This window comes from Phalacrocorax aristotelis, chromosome 16, assembly GCF_949628215.1.
Source record: "Phalacrocorax aristotelis chromosome 16, bGulAri2.1, whole genome shotgun sequence".
NCBI lineage: Eukaryota > Metazoa > Chordata > Aves > Suliformes > Phalacrocoracidae > Phalacrocorax > Phalacrocorax aristotelis.
The window spans coordinates 9166592-9186039 of NC_134291.1; the positions used below are offsets into that span (position 1 = coordinate 9166592).

Sequence of the window (19448 nt, forward strand, 5' to 3'; positions counted from 1 at the left end):
CACGGCCCGCAGCTCGCCCTGCGCCCGTCCGCCTCAGCGGGGGCGCGGACGTTCGGCACGGTTGCCGCAGTCCCGGTGTTACTCGTAGCTTGTGTGTCAAGGGCTTGAGACCTTGATATGGCCGTAGGGCGGGGAGTGGTGAGTCAGGAGGATGGTGGGTTTATGCTGTTTCCCCACTTTGAGAGAGCCGTGCCATGTTGACGTGGCAGGTGGCACCACGGTATGGCCTCGGTGGAGGACTTGGGGTGCGGTGGTGGCTTCACCGCCGTGATATCAATGTCTCTCCCGTTCCAGCCTTGAGCCATTTAATCATCGTGCATTGCTGGAGAGGTGGGGAAAAGGTAGGAGACGCAATGGTTTTTAAGAGCACAAGAATCACGATTTTAGGCAGTGCTGCACCATCAGTGTGTTTGATAAGTTGTGAGATGTTGCTGCAACGCTTGTGGTTGCAGATTGCCATCACCTCTCATTACAAAACAGAATTTCATATGCTACAGAACTTTTCATTCACTGGAGAAATTCAGAGAAACTTGCTCCTGCTTGCAAGCAAACAACTCAGAAGAAAGTAATGATCAGTGAATGCCCTATATCTTGGGATGTTATTTAAGACCCCCCAGAAAAAATGAGTTACCATGAAATTAATTTTGTGCTGTGTTACTTAGTGACTATGCTGCGTATGTAACAACACATGAATGTGTCAAATGGGTGTTTGAGGTAACTATTTTAAACCTCTTGTTTGCAGAATTAAGACCGAGTTACTATACCTGCTACACTGGTGTAAATTCAGAGTAATTCAATTAAGTGAATTCAGAGCTGTAACACTGTATTTGGCAATTTTGTCTGATCTATGATTTCCAGTTGGCACAGCACAGTCCAGTCACTTTCTGTTTGAACTCGATTGAAAAAGTCCAGTAACAGAATTTATCCATTATCCTTAATCATTTTTAGTTATTAATTGACTTAAGTATTGAAAATACATGCATGTATCACAGCGAGTGTATGAGTAGTTATTTCCTAACTGGCCATTTGCCAATTTTTACAGAGCTGTGCCTATTTCTTTTGAATTGTAAAATCTCAGTCTTTTAGGTTGTTGTAATATTAGTATAATTTTATAGTTGATGGATAGGGAGTGATGGCTTTCAGGGAGGTTAAAAGTCAGATGCTAATCTAATTGAACATAGTCCCACACACACTAATTTTGGTTCAGACACTGAGTAAAAGAGGAAGAAAATCAACACGTACTACAACTATTATATTCCTTTACCTGCATGGGTATGCTGGGAGACCAGCTTTTGCCTCCAATGTAGACTTCCTGAATGGCTCAAAACTCCCTGAATTCTTATTCAAACGTCCTTAGTAAAATACCTAAAGACTTTTACTGTCTCTTATTATGAAGCAACGTTTTGCTGACGCAAGTCCATCTGGAGTTAATGTTCAGCATGATTTAACATATGGGGTTTTTTTCCCCTCAGGTCAAAAATGCAAGATGAGTGAAAAATGTCTTATTTTTACAACTGATCATAGCGTGTTGCAGAGGTAAGAGTGATAGTTCTGACAATTCACAGAAAACAACCAAAATTGAGGCAGGCATGCTTGGCAGAAACTTCCTGGCTAGCTGGAGCGAGAAGTTTTCTCTCTCAGCATGTCCCCTACAAAGCATTTGGTGAGCGTGCTTTGTCAGGAGTCCCGGGCCAGTGGTCATAGTCGGGAGTTGTGAGGCGTATTGCTGTGGTCACTGCTTTTTTCCCCCATGCGTATGTGCAGACAGCCCAAGACTGAGCTGTGTCTGAGGCAATAAGTGTGGGGCAACTGAAGAACGTTTTGCTGTAGGTGTGGGAAGTCATTTTGGTTTCCGTTTTAAGTAGCTGCTGGATTTGACAAACTACTTTCCACAGATCTGCGTGCTCTGTTATTTTAAACACAGCTATAAGGTTTGGTTTATGTTGAAAGCACATAATAGGTGATAAACTAGTTTAGGTTTTTCTCCTGGTTTTATTGAGATCAGTGTCTTTGCCTAAAACTGAGTAGCATCAAGGCCCTGTGCAAAGCAGGGTTTTTAAAATTTTTTAAATTTTTCTATGCCACTTTTCAGCAGAAATCCAGATATATTGTTCCCAATGAATGAAACAACTAGCACATAACTTAAAATTGAAGTGGTTAGTTTAGATGTGAATTTTTATATCTCTCATGTATAGATAATAGCACAGCTATTGCCTTGTTTTGGCTATTTTGCATAGAAGTTTCAGGAATATATACTACCAACATTATGAGTTGTAGGTACAGTTTGGATATTTATAAATGGCTGTTGTCAGATTTGTGGTAGAAGACTCATTAACCACATTGTTTATACCTCAGCTGAAAATCCAGGCTATTAGCAGAGCTCCCAGATTTTTTCTTTCTTTCTGTAGGTATTTGTACTTCATGGGAAGGGCAGGGTGTGTGAAATACTGTGCCGTTATTGCAGTGGAATGGGAAAGTCATGTTGTTAGCTCCAGGAGATGGCACTGTGGCCTCTCTGGGCTAAAAATTCTATACATAGCTTTGAACTGTACATTCAGAACCAATGAAAATCTGAGGGGTTTTGCTCTTTCTTGTTATGAAACACACGTTTCATTGTAGACCTAAATTCATTTTTAACTGTCCCAAATAAGGTATTTCATCACTTACATTTTTGCAAATAATTTATATTCAAGTGCAGATGTGTACTTTACCGTTATCTGTATAGTGCCTTGTATTTTCACATTACTGTCACAGTGCTTCTCTGCGATACACGCTTCATAGCCTTTTGGAAGACAGGAGAAACAGCACCGTGAACAGTTTATGATGTACCCGAGGTTGTGTAACAGTTCGGGGTTCTCGGCTAGTTGCAGAACTGGGTTCCTGTCCATATCACATTGTAATTAATGATGCGTTAATTTAGCTGAAAAACAATCCCCAAGCATATTAAAAAGACTATTTAGCCAACAAATTGCCTAGTAAGTAGCAAAAAAAGCGCCTCCGTTTTATAGAGGTTCTGGCTTTATTGTTCATCTCGGAGTGAGGCACTTTTCCACTGAACTTTCTGTGTGGCATTTCAAAGTAAAGAGCTGGCACGAAAAAAAGGAGTTTTATTTGTGTTGCAAAATATGCTGGCTGATAAGGCAGGGCTGACCAGAAGGGAAATGGGTGAGGCCCTCGCATCCTGTGCTCCCCCTCGCCGCCCGGGCTGCTGGCACCCAGTGCACCCCCTCCGCTCCGGGGGGACCGGGGGGACCGGGGGGGAGCGGGGCCGCCTCCCGCGGGGCTCTGGGGGCTCCCTCCGCCCACGCCGGGCTCTGAATGCCGCGCCTCGGGCAAGAAACTTCCCCCAAAATCGAGAAGTCTTCGCGGTAGAACTAAACCGCCGCTCTTCCCGGCTGGGTGCCGCCGGCGCCCCCTCCCCGGGCAGCGCCGCCGGCCGATAGCGGGGGTGCCGGCGGGGTCCCCGGGCCGGGCACGCCGCTCCCGTGCCGCGCACACACACACATCCCCACCCCCCCCCCCCACCCCCCGAGCGGCGGCGGCTGCCCGCCAGCCCACCCCCCCCCCGCCCTCCTTCCCTTCCTGCCGCCCCGCTGATGTCAGCCGCGCCCCCGCCGGGGCTACAGCTCGCCCCGGCTACAGCTCGCCCGCGGCTGCGCCGGGGAAGCCGCGGCCGCCCCCGCCCCCCGAGCAGAGCGGGAGCCGCGGCCGCCGCAGCCGCGTTGCGGGCGGGGAGGTGGGAGCCGCGTTCGGCAGCCGCGGAAGGGAAACGTTAGAGGAGAAAGGCTTTGTGTGGGAGATCGGCATCTCGGCTCTCCTGCCGCCCGGGGCGGTGGCGGGGAGAGCCGCATCTCGGGCTCGGTCGTTCTTTCCGCCGCCCCGGGCATGTCTTGACAGAGCTGCCGGGGACCGCCGCCTTCGTGCACTTCCGACGGATGTCTCTGGCTGCAGCGGCAGCGTTCGGGGCTCGGTCGCCTCTGTCGGTGCGAGCGCGTGTGAAATTCCCATGACCGCGGGCTGAAGGAGGAAGAACTGGAAGAAAGGAGCGGTTGTGTTGCCTTTTCGTCTCGCTGGGTCAGCCTCCCCGGATGGTTGCGTTACTCTCTTGCGGACGCATTGTCAATCGCGTACAGAGAAAGAGCCTTGATTATTTTTTCCCGTGATTGGCTTTCGTCGCGATCGTCGTGCAGGAAGAACCACTTTTCTCCCAGTTTGCTGGTCCGCACTGAGGCAGCGGGAATATGCTCATGAAGGAGTACCGGATCTGCATGCCTTTGACAGTTGAAGAGGTAAGCTCTGCCGCTGCCGCTGGCTAGCGAGGCTCTTACTTTCTCTTTTAAGGCGAGTTGAGGTTGTGTTTGTCTCACTGAATATTTTTTTCTTCTTGTAATAAACTTCGTCGGAGGTGGTTGGTTAGAGGGGAATGTTTTTATTGGAAAAATAAGGGAATCCTACAGGAACAAAGGTAACTTAAGTGTATCAAAAGCATTGTGTCATCAAAGTATCGGTCACAAAGGTTCACCAGCCAGACTTCTAAGCAGAATCTTAGGCGTATTTGCAAGCAAATGCTTTGTGCTGAAATCCTCTATCCGTTCAAGCGTTCGTCCAAAACCCAGATTCTAAATATATCTTCACCTTTGCTTAAAATACCCTTGCAGATGACAGCGACCTCAGCCCCTAGCACAGGTAGGGCAGATGGCTGGTGATTTATTAATAAAACTTTTTTGTCATTTACAGAAATGCTCTTTGTTCAAAACTCCGGGTTAGGCTCATTGTGTTGTTATTTCTCTGCAAACATCCTACCGCTTTATTTGACGTAAGATGGGAATACCTACACGTAACACACGTGCCGTGTGGTGCCCTGTGGGTGCAGGCAGTGCCCGTCTGCGGGTGCAGTCGGTGCCTGAAGGCCCGGTGGCCGAGGTGAACGGGGAGGTGCTTTCTGGGGGCTGGTGTCTCGCAGGTACGCAGGACGGGCAGGTGGGGCCGCTGCCGCCGTAGGAGCAGTCGTTGCGGAGCGGGGCGGCCCCGCTTCAGGCCGCACGCCCGACCGGGCCGGCTCCCGCGGGAACGGCGGCGCCCGCCCTGCGCCCACCGGCCCCAGAGCGGCTACCCTGCGGCGGGTGGGGCCGCCAGGGGGCGCCCTCACCTCCACGGCCTCCATCTCCTCCCGGCCGCCAGGGGGCGCCCTCCCTTCCCTCGTCTCCGTCCTCCCAGCCCCTAGGGGGCGCCCTCCCCTCCTCCCGGCCGCCAGGGGGCGCGCAGCCGAGGCAGCGGCCTGAGGGCCTGTGACGGGGGTCACGCCCCGCCCCGCCCCGCCCCGGGGCCTGCCCTGCCGCCGGTGGCCTGCGGGGCTCAAGGGCGGGCCATGCCCCGTTGGAGCCCCCTCCCCCAAGGGTATAACACAAAATACATTTAATTTGCAAATTAATTTACATCTTTTTTTATTTAAATACATCCAGGTGAGTCTTCTGTTGCATGATTTTATTTTCTTCTCTTTGCAGTGTGTGTAGAGGATGATAGAGTAGTTTTTTCAATGGTCTGTTTGTATCCTTGGATTTGGCAAATTAACAGTATTTTAAAACTGAGAATTTAAACTGCTAAATAGTTACTGCAGGCTACTCAGGAAATTCCTTCCTCTGGGAGCAGGACCGAAACCCACCACGTGTGTGTAGGTAAATAGGCATAGTTTTTCATTCAAGCATTTATCCAACCAAGTTATAAGGTATGCTGTGATGTTGGGTGGCATTATTCTTTTAATACATAATTTTGTTAGTTTATTGTGTTATCCTACTGCAGACAATGTTTTATCCGGGCCAGTTCCTGATGCCCTCAAACTACCACGCTTAGTTAATGCCAGTTCATTATGTCATCAGAAGGGATCAGACCTAATTTATTTTGAAAAGTTATTGTTAAACAAGATTTCCAGATGGAGAAAAGTTCGGAAATCTCCCAAAACAGGAATGGCTGATGCATGGTGAGGCAGAAGATGACATTGGAGTATTCTGTTCCCTAGGTTGTTAACAGAATTAGTAGAGTCTTGTAATTTCTCTTATGTTGAATCATCCATTATTCAATCCAAGAGCTGCAGCTGAGGTGCCTTATTGAGGGACCTAGAACATGTCTGATATTTAGCGTGAATTTCATTATTAATTATAAAATGAACTAGGACAAAATTGTGAAATTAGCAGATACCTTATTTTTGTTACGCTGTTTACATACTAAAAATGCCCTGTACTGTGTTTCTCATCATGGTTCGTCTTTGCGACGTTGCCTGCAGTCTGTGAAGGCGCCGTTATCTTATTCGACCTTTAGTTGCACATTAATGACCAATAATGCCTGATATTTTTGGCATCTGTGCAGAATGAGAAGGCAATGTGTTATACAGCCCTTAGGGGCACGTCACGGGGCAATGCTCACCCTTCCAGAACCAAGAGCGCTTTGGTTCTGAGGCCCGTGCTGCTGTCTGCAAGACGCGAAGTCGCTGAAGCTCTGTGGGCTTGGACGGAAATGCAGTTCTCAAAGGATGTGCCATTTCCCTCAGGATTTGGATGTTGGGCCCTGATCTATGCTGGCACTGAAGTACTAACTTGCCTTGGCGTTACTGGGAGCTAAGCACCTGAGTGTTTTTGAGGTTGTAGGTTTCAACAGCTATGTGAAAATTGCAGCTCATTCTTATGCAGCTGCATGGCATCTCTTTTGGTGCAGTTTTCCTTACTTCAACTTTACAACTGTTTTTTCTGCTGTTTAAAAGTTCTGGCTTTCAGCCTGTGCACTTTATACATACATTCAAAAGCATTTCCTTGAGCGGTTTTCTTTTTTAGCACTGAATTGCCACTTATCCATACATAGAAGCCTCACAACATGAATGAGAAAGAAGTCCATCTTTAGTCTGTGGTGTTGTCACCAAAACCAGAGCTGGCTTCCCACGTCATTCCTGTGAATGTTAGGTTACCTATGTCAGCCAAGCACCTGTACCTGATCTTCTGTAATCAGATTTTCTGTGTAACGTGAAAAAGTGTACATTAAAATGTTGCATAATGTCCAGTCAAATAACTAGAAACCATCACTTTGCATGTAAATAAATACGCAGTACAGCAATTAGTACCACACTGGCTGACTATGATGACCTTGGTTTATCTCTAGGTCAGAGTTAAAAACTGATAGATGTCCCTATAAGAGCAAGGCTATCTCCAGGTTTGAAGAGTTTCTGCCTTTGTCGTGGGTAGGAGATTCTGCATAGCTGGTCTTCCTTAGCTACTGTTGATCGGGTTTTTGAGGTGTTCTTTCACTGATTCCCTTATTAGATAGGATACCCAAATATTTATGGGAGTTTTGTTTGTATACCTGTCAGCTTGGAGGCCAAATGCTGTCTTGCAAAGAAAACATTTCCTAAGAAACGCTGATTGCTACAGACTTAGCCATTCTTGGGTTATTTTGAGCCAGGATACACGAGTCAGAGGTGCATCCTTGTTCCTTGTCCGTAAGCACCAGGAAAGACGGGTTGTTCCAAGAGCTGCTGTGGCACCACCCTACAGTTCTCATTCAAGGCTGTGGCTAAGTCATTAAACGGAATTTTTGTTGATGGCTATTTAGGACTGTTACATATATATAGGTGAAAGCTGCCTGATCAGCTTTAAAATAATTTGAGAATGGAAATATAATGTTAACTTCTAAGCAAAATAATAACAACTGCTGTAAGAACTTTGCAGATTAGCTCAGAATGTAGCTGTTGGTTGACAAAGCCAATATGATTGCCAATTAGAAGTAATTCTGTACCTCCTTTGTGGTATTTTTGGGAGGCATGCATGCAAAGTCAGTTCTTCTGGTAACACTGAGACCTTCTAAATTAGAAAAAGCCATTTCTTTTCATTAATACATAAAGCAAGTAAAATCTGTTGCAGTAATTGCTTAGGGTATGTTACCAATCTTCATCCCAGCTGCAATTAATCAACAAGCTTGCCTCTTGGTTATTTTTTCCTTGCATTTTCGTGTGTTAGTTCATTCTTACAAATAGTTTGTTACATCATATGAGAGAATATTACAATGGGCTTCATTGTGGTTTTTTTTAAATACCGTCAGTTTAAAAAAACCACATTCCTAAGCAAGTGAAAAGAACGCCAAGCAATTGAAAAGAGCTGAGATGCTAAAAAGTTATCAACTGTGGGTCTTATTGCAAATCATAATTCCACAGTTCTTCATAAGAAGGATTATATGGCTTTGTGCTTCTGAGATGCCCTTAGCTGAAAATGTAAAACAAATCTGATAGGTTAGCATGTTACTTACTGACCTTTTATGTTGGAAGAGGCAAAGTACAGTGACGTTTGATTTGTGTGAAAAGCAATTATTCTGTAGGGGAATAGGTGGGAAGACATTTTTGCTGGATCCTGTTGAAAATGGAGCTGTTATTGCTATAAAATGCTAATAAAGACATGAAGCTAGGTTGTATATATTTTACAGCTGGACATCAAATAAAATACAGTAGTCATCATAGGGTTTTTTCCTTGGAAACAGGGATGACCATTAGCATTTCAATTAGTTCTGAGCTATACGTGTATGGCCAGTACCTAAAGTCCTAATAGGTTTTAATTTCCTTTGTTCTTTATTTCAACCAAGATTATCTCTGCTGAAGTTGGTGGAACTGCTCCCATTTTGTGCTTTAAATAAAAGCTAAGTTTGATCTGTGGGGAGCACTGCCTGCATGAGGTGTCTAGGAGCAGCTGAATTGTCATGAATACAAACAAGCAGAGACCTGCAAAATGTCTGTAAATGTAGATCATGATTTTTCAACAAAAAAATCCTTTCAACCTTAACAAATTCTGGTTTTAGAGGTTGGGTTTGCTCCTTTAGAAAAATATCCAGTGTTTAGCTCTTGTTTCAAACACTATGAATTCTCCCAGTGTGGATTATTTACGTAAGATTATTTCAGCAACATATGTGTAAACAGTATTTGTGTTCTCTGAATCTTGTGTACTTTTCTTCTTTAAAAGATTTCATAGTCTGTTTTGTGTACAAAGGGTTCTTGTTATAACATGTTTTATTCCAACAGATTTAAAGCTCAATGAAAGCATTTGAGAAAGTGTTTGTATGCCCTGAGAGTCAGCAGGTGTTATGATATTTAGATATAACTATATGCATGTAGAACAGAAAAGCCTTTAGTAGGGTATAAAGTGTAAAATACGTTTTTTTTCTAAATTACAGTTATCTACTGCAGGACAAACTACAAAAGCTCATCCTGCAGTTCATACAGCTAGATTAAATAATGATTGATTCTGTATGTTTTTTTCATTTCCCAGCTATAACCACAGAACATATTTTCAGGAATATGTAAATGCATGGAACATTTGAAAAAGCGGTATGTTGATTGTAAGCAAGAGGACTATAAGCAAACAGAAGGTGAAGTCAGCTTTTCAAATTTAATTCAGTTTAATTACTGTAAATAAAATAATAGTTGGGCTGTGTCATGACCATGACCTCTGCAGAGAAAGTTTATCTGGCAGTTTTGAGATGAAGTAGCTGAAGTTGTCCAGCAAAAATGGAGGCTTATTGTGCAATTTTCATTTAAACTATCAACAGCTGTAATGTATCTATAGTCTTAGCACTTCAGTATCTTTTAAAGGAATCAGTGTATGAGAAGTAAAGGACTTTTTACTCTAGTTAATCATTCTTTCTGGATATGTCTTATGAGGACATCATCAGCCTTACCTTCTTTTTGCAATACTGTGGAGGCACTGATACATTTGTCTGAGGAGTATTCAGGGTTAATTATTGATCTAGAAAAGCTCTTTATACCATTATGAGTATCTTTTTACCCTTCAAAAGAAATCATTGTGTAAGACTCTCGTAGCAAACAGATCCGATCTGGTCTTTTGTGGGCGGTCATGTCTACTCACATCACAAGGCCTTTGCTACATACAGTGTGACCTTAAATTGACCTTAAATCTTATGGACAGGGAAGAATCATTGTAATGATATAACAGATAAAATAGGTGAGAGAAAGCAGTTAACTTTTAGTACTGATTAAGAACAGCTGTTTAATTTTCTTTTGATGCACAGTCTAGTTGTAAGAATGAACAGATGAAAATGAGCTGTGTTTTACCATGGGAAGAAAATAAATACCTTACTTGAGCTTGACCTTCCTGTACTAGTTGTAGTCACCTAGAGCGATATAAAAGCAAAGCAGGGCAGAACAGATGTCAAACCTTTATTGAACTCCACTGCAAACAGAAGACCAAAAATAGCCAATTTTCTCCTTTACTCCTGTTTGCATGTTTCAGTACAACTCTGCGAAAGAAACACGACAACCTTTGTTCTTGAAGCTTCGGTGTAAATCATTAAAAAAATCTTTCAGTGGAGAGGATTAGATATTACTCAAGGAACTCCAGACTCTGACATACATCTCCCTTCATCTCTCTTGCTTTGTCTCTCCTTGTCAACATTTGTTTTCTTCAAGGTATATATATAGCAAATAATAGTACACATTTGATTTGAATGCTTTCTTGGCAAAATATAGGGCAGCTTGTCAGTGCTTGAGGACATTTTTGAGCTCAAGTCTTTTACAGAGCTTTGATGCTATCAAGAACTCCACAAGGTGTGTTTGTTTGAAGCGTAATGTAGGTTTAGAAACAAAAGAACAGGGAGAGAAAGACACAGGATGTCAATACTGGATTTTAAAACTTAGTGCTTTCTGGTTTTTTTTATTCTTTGGCATGAACTTTGAGTTACTGAAAGCATGAAGTTCTTGTAAGAGTTGACGTGAATGCTAAATGATCAGTGCTTTTGAAATTGTGGCTACTTTATGCACCTAAAAACGAATGTGGATGCCTATATTAGCACCTGGAAGTTTGATAACTCTGATATGTCAAAAATCATTTTCCCTTAGTCCAGACTGTTCAATTTCCTCATCTATCTAACTGTAAGGTTAGAAATAATATAATTATGCCAATTTTCATGTGCTTCCTGCCTGACTGCATGTTAGAAACATGTTGGGTGATTTATAGCCCTTAAAGTAGATAAAGCTCTTTAGATTAGAGGAAGAGAAATATTTATGTAATAACTAGGAAAGGTTAAAAATTATATTTTCCTTCATGTGTATTCTGTTTACTCTGATAGGCATTTGTATTGTTAAAATCTGTTGGAGATCATGTTCCTTTGTACAGAAGACTGCCTAGTCAGGTAATGGAAACCATAGCATATAACAATGATTCATTCACGATATTCTTTGTGACTAGTGAGCTGACAAATATGTTCCCCAGGCTGTCCTTACAGAACAGAGCCAGTTGTGGATGCTGAAACACATGCAGGCTGTCCATCTTGAATGTCTAACCTAACACACAATCAACCATTAAATACCATAAGGATGAAGGTAGATAATACACATATGGAACCCATTGAAATATGTAATTGTGGGTGAGGGATAATTCTTTGAATCCTTTGTATCCTTTGTATCCTTGCTCGTGGAAAACTTATTTGTCATTTTAAATTAATATTTTTCAAATAATTATAGTTTTCCTTATATTTTATCCTTATCTTCTTTGGTTCATAGAGCATCTATCAAGAGCAGCAGTATATTTTGTAAGACTTGACACCAGAATAAAGCAAACAGTGACATTTCACGCAATTTTGCTATGATAGCCCTCCAGTGCAGCCTGAAGAACTTTGTGTAGGCATATTGTGCACATATTTAAGTTAAATTACCAAGGTCTGCGTGAGTCTGGAAAGCAAAGAGAAAGGTGCTCCCCAGGATTACTGACTAGGTTTAAAAAGGAGTGAAGAAAAGGTAATTTAGATTTCCAGTTGGGTTAACAGATGGTTTTACAGTCTTTGGTGGGGGGAACTAGACTTCAGCTTAACCTGTATTTATATATAATGCTTTTAGTCTAGCCTTAGTCTTGTTTATCTCCTTCCCTGTTCATTGTTTCTTCCTAATTTTGGGTATAAGTGATCAGCCAATTTTGAATCCTTGGGTATGTATGAAAATACTATTTTTATTTTTATAAAGTATAATACAGGGTGCTAAATTGTAGAAATGACATTTTAATGGCTTTTCTTGGGAAAAAATGTGTCTTCCATATTTTTCCTCTTTGTGTTCAGAAAATGCTGAAGCAGTGTTGGATTCTATTAGTTTTGTACTATTGCGGTTCTAAAGCTGGTTTCACAGTGCACACTCCTAGCTTTTGCATATACTTAACTTGTGTACGTACTTAATTTAAAGCACAAGTAGTCACATGTCATGAGTCACATGCATAGATGTTTGTAGGCTGGATTTAGTAAAAGACGTGTTCATATGCTCTCCAGAAAAATAATGGTCTCTATTTAGGAGTTTTTACGTGTCTGTTCTAAGATTAGTCTTGCCTAAAGTGATTTAGGAATACTTAGGCTCTGTGGGAATTGTTTTCTGTGAGCATGCTATGTCTTATTTTCCATTTCATCACACTAAATGTCATGTTAGGTTTAATGTGTTGCCCAACTAATGGCTATGTTTAAATTTTTTTTCAGTAAAAATATTATTAGAATGCATGACAAAATAATTATCTGATAATGACACTCCAGTATAACACATACTGTTGCTCATTTGCTTGATTAACAGTCATTCACTGATGACAATCAGAAACACAACTAATTGTTGAATATATTTTAAGCTTTTTGCTTTCATTTTATTGAAAAAGTTATTAAAAATACAAAAATAACCTTTTGTGTTAGCGTCACCACGTTACTTGAAAGGTTACCAAAATACGGAGTCCACTGTGAACCAAAAATTGTATTTATCAGAAAGATGAAGACGATAATTCTATGGATAAGCGTGAAGTTCTTACACATGCCAAGCTTTTATTTCTCCTGGTCATACCTAGATGGTGTTTTTAAATAGTCTCACTTGTTAGGCCCATGGAATATACTGGTCCTAGGGTCTACAGTCTTGTCTTCTGAAAGATACTTGACAGATTTATCCAGCTATTTGTCGGGTTTTGTCAGGCTCTATTTGAAAGTTCAAATTAGCTGACCTTTAAGTAGTATTTTCATTTAATAAATTAATTGTACAGTGACTTGAAATAAGCCAAATGAAACATACGAAATGCACACATGATTACAGTCTGAAGCCTGCTTCTTTTATCACAGACTTGATATAAAATTTCTTCAAATCTTACTTCAATGGATCAGCTTTTGTTTTGCTTCACTCTGTGAAAGGAAAATAATTCAGTGGAATTTAGACCATAGTATACCAATGAGTTCAGTCACTGATGTCAGAGAGGCCAAGATTTCACCAAATATGTATGACAAAACACAGCATATTTTTAGAATGGAAATGTTGGAAATTTCAATTCCATTTTAGTTGCATTGTGCAAATCTGAAATAGTTCCATTTACCTCAGTAGATCCATTCCAGATTTCTATTAGCCTAATCAAAAGTAGACTTTAACCAATGGCTGTAAACAAAAAGAAAATGTAAATTTCTCAAATCTGTTGTTCTTAACAGGCTGACATCCCTAAATCTTTAGCATTCTTGCCTAACCTAAAAGGCATTTTCACACGGTTAGATTAAGGCCCCGGATTTGTGTCAAGCTTATGATAGCGTCTTTGAGCCTACACAGAATTAAATGATTGCTGTCCTCACACCACAAAACTTGGCAGTAACCTCTTCGCTCTCAATTTTCAGTTTTAACTTTGTAGAAACTCTGATTGTCTTTTCTTTCTCCCATTTTTGAGTCCTTGGTCATACTCCCAAATAAGGAAGCCCAGCCAACCACAGCAGGCGTCTGGCCAGCTGGCAAAAATCTGCTGCTCAGAACAACAGCCTGCTGCTCTTGCCCTGCCTCAGTCTTGTAGAGAATAAGGAACTATACAGCAGACTAAAACAATTGATAATTCAGCTCCCTTCTGAGTACTAAGCTCAGGCTTGAATCTCAGTATTCCCTCAGTTACCATGGATCTTTGCACCCAGACTGAAGCTAAAGAGAGCACTGAGTTCCGAAATCTCTCAAATGTTTTAGAGGGTTGCTAAGTTTAATTGCATTTCCAGTTTGCTGCTCAGTTAAGCCCAAGTTTTTTGATTGGTTTTTCTTCTCCCCGCCAGGATGATTCAGTATAAAAACATGTTTCCATATATTAAGGGGACTCTTGTTATACATTTGGGCTAGATTCCCCCCAGCCTCCCCCCTTAACTTCATGGAAGCAGAATAAAGCCTACTGGGGGGTGAGGGTGGGGGTGTTGTTAATTTGTTTTCCACTGTTTCGCTATAGCTATTCTCTTCTATATGCGTTTTTCATGTCTGAACGTGAACTCACTCAGAGTCAAGTGATACCAAACTTCTAAATCTGTTCTGAGTGGGTTTGAGATGAGGCAAACAACATGTTAGTGGAAATGTTATGTCATAGTAACAAATGCCTATGGATTAGTTAGTTTATTTCCAGGACCTCATGGGCTATACGTTGCTATTTATAATTTAACTTTCTCAAGCAGCTACGACTGTGTTTATGTTACCATGGTGTTACTTGCCATACTTGAGGGTGGATAGTAAATGCTGTAATTGAAAATAGATACTCCCACTAAAATAAGTGTAACAGGTGGTTATGTTTTTATTTAATCGTGCTGCAGGCATAATACAAGTTAAATGTGGATACCTCTAACCCTGCCGTTTCACTAAGACGTTTTCAGACATGCCAGTTTGTCTTTAGTGGCCAGAACTGGAGTAAACAACATCATGAATGATTTGTCTGTGACAGTCCGGGGAATGTCAGTGGCAATCAATAGTGTCCTTCCCTTCAAACTTCAGAGAGCAAATGTTCTTACATGGGAGAAAAGGAGATGCTCCGAGGCAAGGGGGAGGTCTATATCTCATCCTTCTTCTGAGGCCCATAGTCTAGACAAAGCTCTAATTCCTTAAGAGCATTTGAGGAACAGTGATTGGTGTTTCTTGTGATTTGCTCATATTAGTCCTCTTACTTCATGTCATCTCTTAATTTCCTTCAGTTGTCCACTGTAAGGAATTGCACAGCTGTCTTGAGGTCTGCCCTATCTTAATATTATGTGGCTTAGTTTGCCGTGGGCTTACACTCGCCTTCCTGGTGTTGGCAACACACGTCCTGCTGGCAAAACTGTTCAAACCATCCCCCTCTCACAACCATAAGAATAGCTTTTGATTAAATTTTGTCAACTCCCATAAAATCATTTTAAATCTTTGTATCTAAAGTATATAAAAATATATAATGTATAAATCGTATACTATATAAATATTTTTTATATGAATACATATATATTTTTTCATTCTTAAGAGTAAAATGACAGAAATGTATAGATATTATCCTAAATTTTCTGAAATATTTAGGCAGGGAAAAAAAAAGGATTGTAGAGTTTCCTCTCACAAATATTCTAAAATGTGAAAATCAAATAATTCAAAATAGCAGTATTGTTTCACAGTCTACTTACTGCAAAAAGTCACATGCTCAAGAGTATTAAGGAACGAAGTATGAACACTTCAGTCAGAATAGTATGGTTGTTATGAAAGGCATTTGTAAAATACATTTTAATAGAAGTATAGAAAAGACACCTAATTGGTGCGATTGTGTGAACAGTAAAGTGCAGAGTAGAAGCTCTTGCATGAGTTCTGCACAGCAGCCTCCTGTTGAGGATTTATGTAGCTTTTATAGAAGTAGCTGTCTGACTTCGCTCTTTACTCTGTTAAGTTCTGTATCAACCAAAGGTTAATTGGGTCCTCCAGTTTTTCATACAGTTGTAGGATATAAAATGAATTTTCACCAGCAGGAGATGGTCTGTGCATACATAGATTTTCTCTTTAACTCAGTTCAAGGTTGTTCCTCTGTTTTCCTTTCGCATTGTTCCTAAAGGAAAGCCAAAAAAAAAAAAAAAAAGTAGTGGTTCAGAAGGTGGTATTTGTCATAGTTTGGTTTTAAGCTGGTTTACATTGGCTTGAAATATTAATGTTATTTAAACCAGTATCGCTTCCTGTGTACACAAGACTGAGAGTCAGAGTTTATGCCTTAAAGCTGTGCAAGGAGGGCCTTAAGGCCTTTTATGAGCTTCTAGCAATTGCATTTCTTTCCACAGGTTATTATAATTAACATATTTGTTTGTAGGCCTTGTCCACGTATAACAATTTTGGAAGTTAGACTTCCAAATTAAGTGAGCTACTTTAGCTTTCTAGGCTTACCTTATAGGTAGCAGTTGATTGACTTTATTGTTGCAGAAAAGCTGAGGACATTCCCTAGGGCCACTAACAAACTTCCCTGTAACACTAAGTACGCAGTAAAGCATTAGTCTTTGAAGTATTCATGCATATTTAATAGTAAGGAAAGAAGAAGAAAACTCAGCATTGTAGCCAATCCAAACCTTTGACAAGAACAATGAGTTAAGAAAAAAGGCTTTGAGTTTGCAAGATGTTTTTGATCAAGTGAAGTAAAAAGTGCAATACTGAAGATGAGGAATATAGATTAGTAGATCATGTCTGTTACGAATTGTGTCATAGATCCACGCATCCAAACAGAAGTTCACTATCAAGCTTGGGTTTTTAAATGTCTTGCTGAGTTACCCCTGCTGAGCTGGCCCTTTGCCTGGTGTTTTTGTAGGTGTAGGACCTCAGCTTTCTTTTGGTGCTGGTACGGAGCCTGTAAGTCACAGAATCCTTGCTTAAACCTGTGGTGCCCTGGAGCTGCCTAAATCTCATCTAAAATAACTATTGACCTGGGAAACAAATAACTAGCATTCTAACCAGTGGAGCCCATGTGGGTACAAGAGTAAGAGTCTTGAGTCAAAATGCTGTTTTAGCAGAGTCTTCATCAGTTACAGACCAGAATTTTGTCTTGATATTTATGAAAGGTTTGCCACTGTGTTCCACCAGGCTTCATTTTGTTGAGGTTATATCTGGTTATTCTGTGCTTTTCTTAAAACAGTTATTTATTAATATTCATTCTTAATGGTCACCATTCTGCACATGGAATTATAGCATGAATTTTTGTTAGTGGTGATAGGTGGTTCCAGATATCCCTTCTCTCCTGCCCCAAGTATTCATTTCTCTGGTGTCTTGCTTCTGAACTCCAGGTTAGGCAGTGCAGTGCAAATGCTCCATGACTCTTGGTCTAAAGGTTTTAACCCATTTTGTAAGCTAAAAAAAAAAGTGAAAAGTGAAGGAACAAGGATCTATACAGAAGGCATTTTTCAGAGAAAGGAATTTAATAATAAGGTTATATAGCAATAGACAGAATTCACTTGCTCCATCAGGTGACAGTTAAAAGCATTTCCCATTTTTTTGCAACTGGAAATATAAGATAGCTATGTAGGAAAAGAAATAGACTTGCTGATTAATGAAAGCTTTGCCATTCTTTAAATACTTTGTCATGTAATCACTGACAAAAAAATAAGCTTTTACAAGGGTTGTTGGGGTACATTTTTGCCTTTCTTAGTTTGCAAACCCTTATTTTTATTTTGCACTTCTGACACCTTCCAGTCAAGAGTTTCAAAGAAAAAGGATTTTGTCTACATAACAGTTCATCACCCTGTGGATTTATGTGGCAAATTATTTGTATATATCAGATTTAAACACATACATATAGTTTTGGAGGCACAGTAAACTTTGCAAGTTAACATGTCAAGTTAGCCTCAGTAAGTCAGCTGAAGATTTGGTCCCTTGTGTTCTTTCCGTAGCAAATCAGTGCACTGTGTCTGCGTATGATATTCTAGAAAACAGGGAAAGAGTAGTGATATTATCAAAGTTTAAAAGATGCGGAGCATCAGCAGACTTTTTTTATCATTTCCCATACCTGCATATTGATACTAGGTTACAACTGTTTTTCTTAGGCTTCAATTACTTGATATTTCTTCATATTTTTAATTTATACTGATGAGATAAAAGGTTCAAAACTGATGAAGTGAAGAGTTACTGGGTTTGTTCCTGTTAAATCTTTAGCATTTTTTTTATAAACTCTTCTGTAAATCATTTCTTGAGGAAAACCAGTGTTTCAGTTTATCTGTCTAATGGAGTTGCTGAGGAGGTTCACGTTAGGGGGTCATGAAAATGCGAAGACTTGTGGGTGACATAAAGCCATTCTAACATAATAAGTATGGGATCCTGTTCAGGCAGAAATTAATCATTACCTTAAGGTAGGATGGCACTGTGGTGTGTATTGCACCTCCGTAAGAATGAGAAATAACTAGCCCAAGACTGAAGGCTCGTGTACTGTATTCCTAAGGAGCCATGCACTGGTAATACTGGTAATATGGGTGTAGTTCTTGTTTCCTCTCAGTAGATCTTTTGAGATGTTTCTCTGTAGTTTCACACTGTTAAGTCTTATGTCCTTAGGAGTACATGTATATGTTTTCGTAAGTAGAAGCAATAACAATAGCTGCATGATATGGACTAGCCAGTGGTAAACTGGGGGCTGTTTGGTTCCTCTGTTTGTAGAAGACCATGGTGAAGCCTAAATTTTCATCCCTGGATTCTTCCATCTGTGGTGCGCTGAGGTGACAGCATGGTGAATTTGGGCTAAAGAATTTTAAGCTGGTGTTCCATTGCCACTAGGGTCAAGGAGGTAAAGTTACTCAGCTTTTCATCAAATGAAGAGTTGCTCTCTAAGCATTGCAGGCTGCAAGTGATCACTGTATCTCTGTATCCTCTCTATGTTCTCTGCTTTTTTCTCTTTGTACTCTCTATAATATGCCTCCCACTCCCTCCTTTAAATCCTTTTTGTAGGAGGTTAATTACAAAAATGTAGCTTTCCATCCTTGTTGGGTTCAAGTTCTCCTTGTTCTTTTTATATATTGTTCATTGGGGACTTTTTTTTAATAAGTTGCAGATGAGTGTGCTACCATCACTAATGAGTATGTTGAACACTTCAAGACCTAGTGCAAATTCCTGTGGGACTTCACTGGTGTCCTCTCTCCAGTGGTAAAAATTACTTGTGTATTGACTTTACTTTTTTATTGTACCTTTTAAACAAGGATTTATCTGTGTAAGGACCTTTCATCCTATCTCCTGGCAAATTAATTTCTTTCAGAACTTCTGGGGAGTAACCTTGGCAAAATGGGCTTTTGATATTGAATTGGCCCATATTGGCTAGGTCTCCTTTGCATACCTGTTGAGCCCTTCAGAGACAAAGACATGACTTTGCTAAATCTGTGTTACCTTGTCTCTCTGTATTTATGCATCCAAGCTGTGCTATTCACATTTTATTTCCTTGAGTAATAGGAATCACCCTCATATGCTCTTTTTCAGTTTTCTATTCAATACATTGAATTGATGATAGCCAATGAAAAGAGTATGAAAAGCAAATTAATACAACTCCTGTCCTAATTGGTGAAAGTATAGAACTTTAATGCCAACACAACGTATTGAACTAATTGTCAGTACAAAGAGACAGAATTCCGATTAGAGTACCACCTGATAGGTTTGGGGTTTTTTAGCATAGTTATCTGCTTTACTACATTTAAGCACAAAACTT

At 40.7% G+C, this 19448-nt stretch overlaps 1 protein-coding gene across 1 annotated transcript in view; it reads left to right on the plus strand.

The window, feature by feature from the left end:
- The first annotated feature begins 3713 nt into the window (after positions 1–3713).
- Positions 3714–19448, plus strand: part of PITPNC1 (phosphatidylinositol transfer protein cytoplasmic 1) — an 86593-nt gene continuing 70858 nt past the window's right edge. The window contains exon 1 of the mRNA XM_075111588.1: positions 3714–4289. Coding sequence (XP_074967689.1) covers positions 4242–4289 — 48 coding nt within the window. The 5' untranslated portion in view covers positions 3714–4241. The remainder of the gene's footprint in view (positions 4290–19448) is intronic.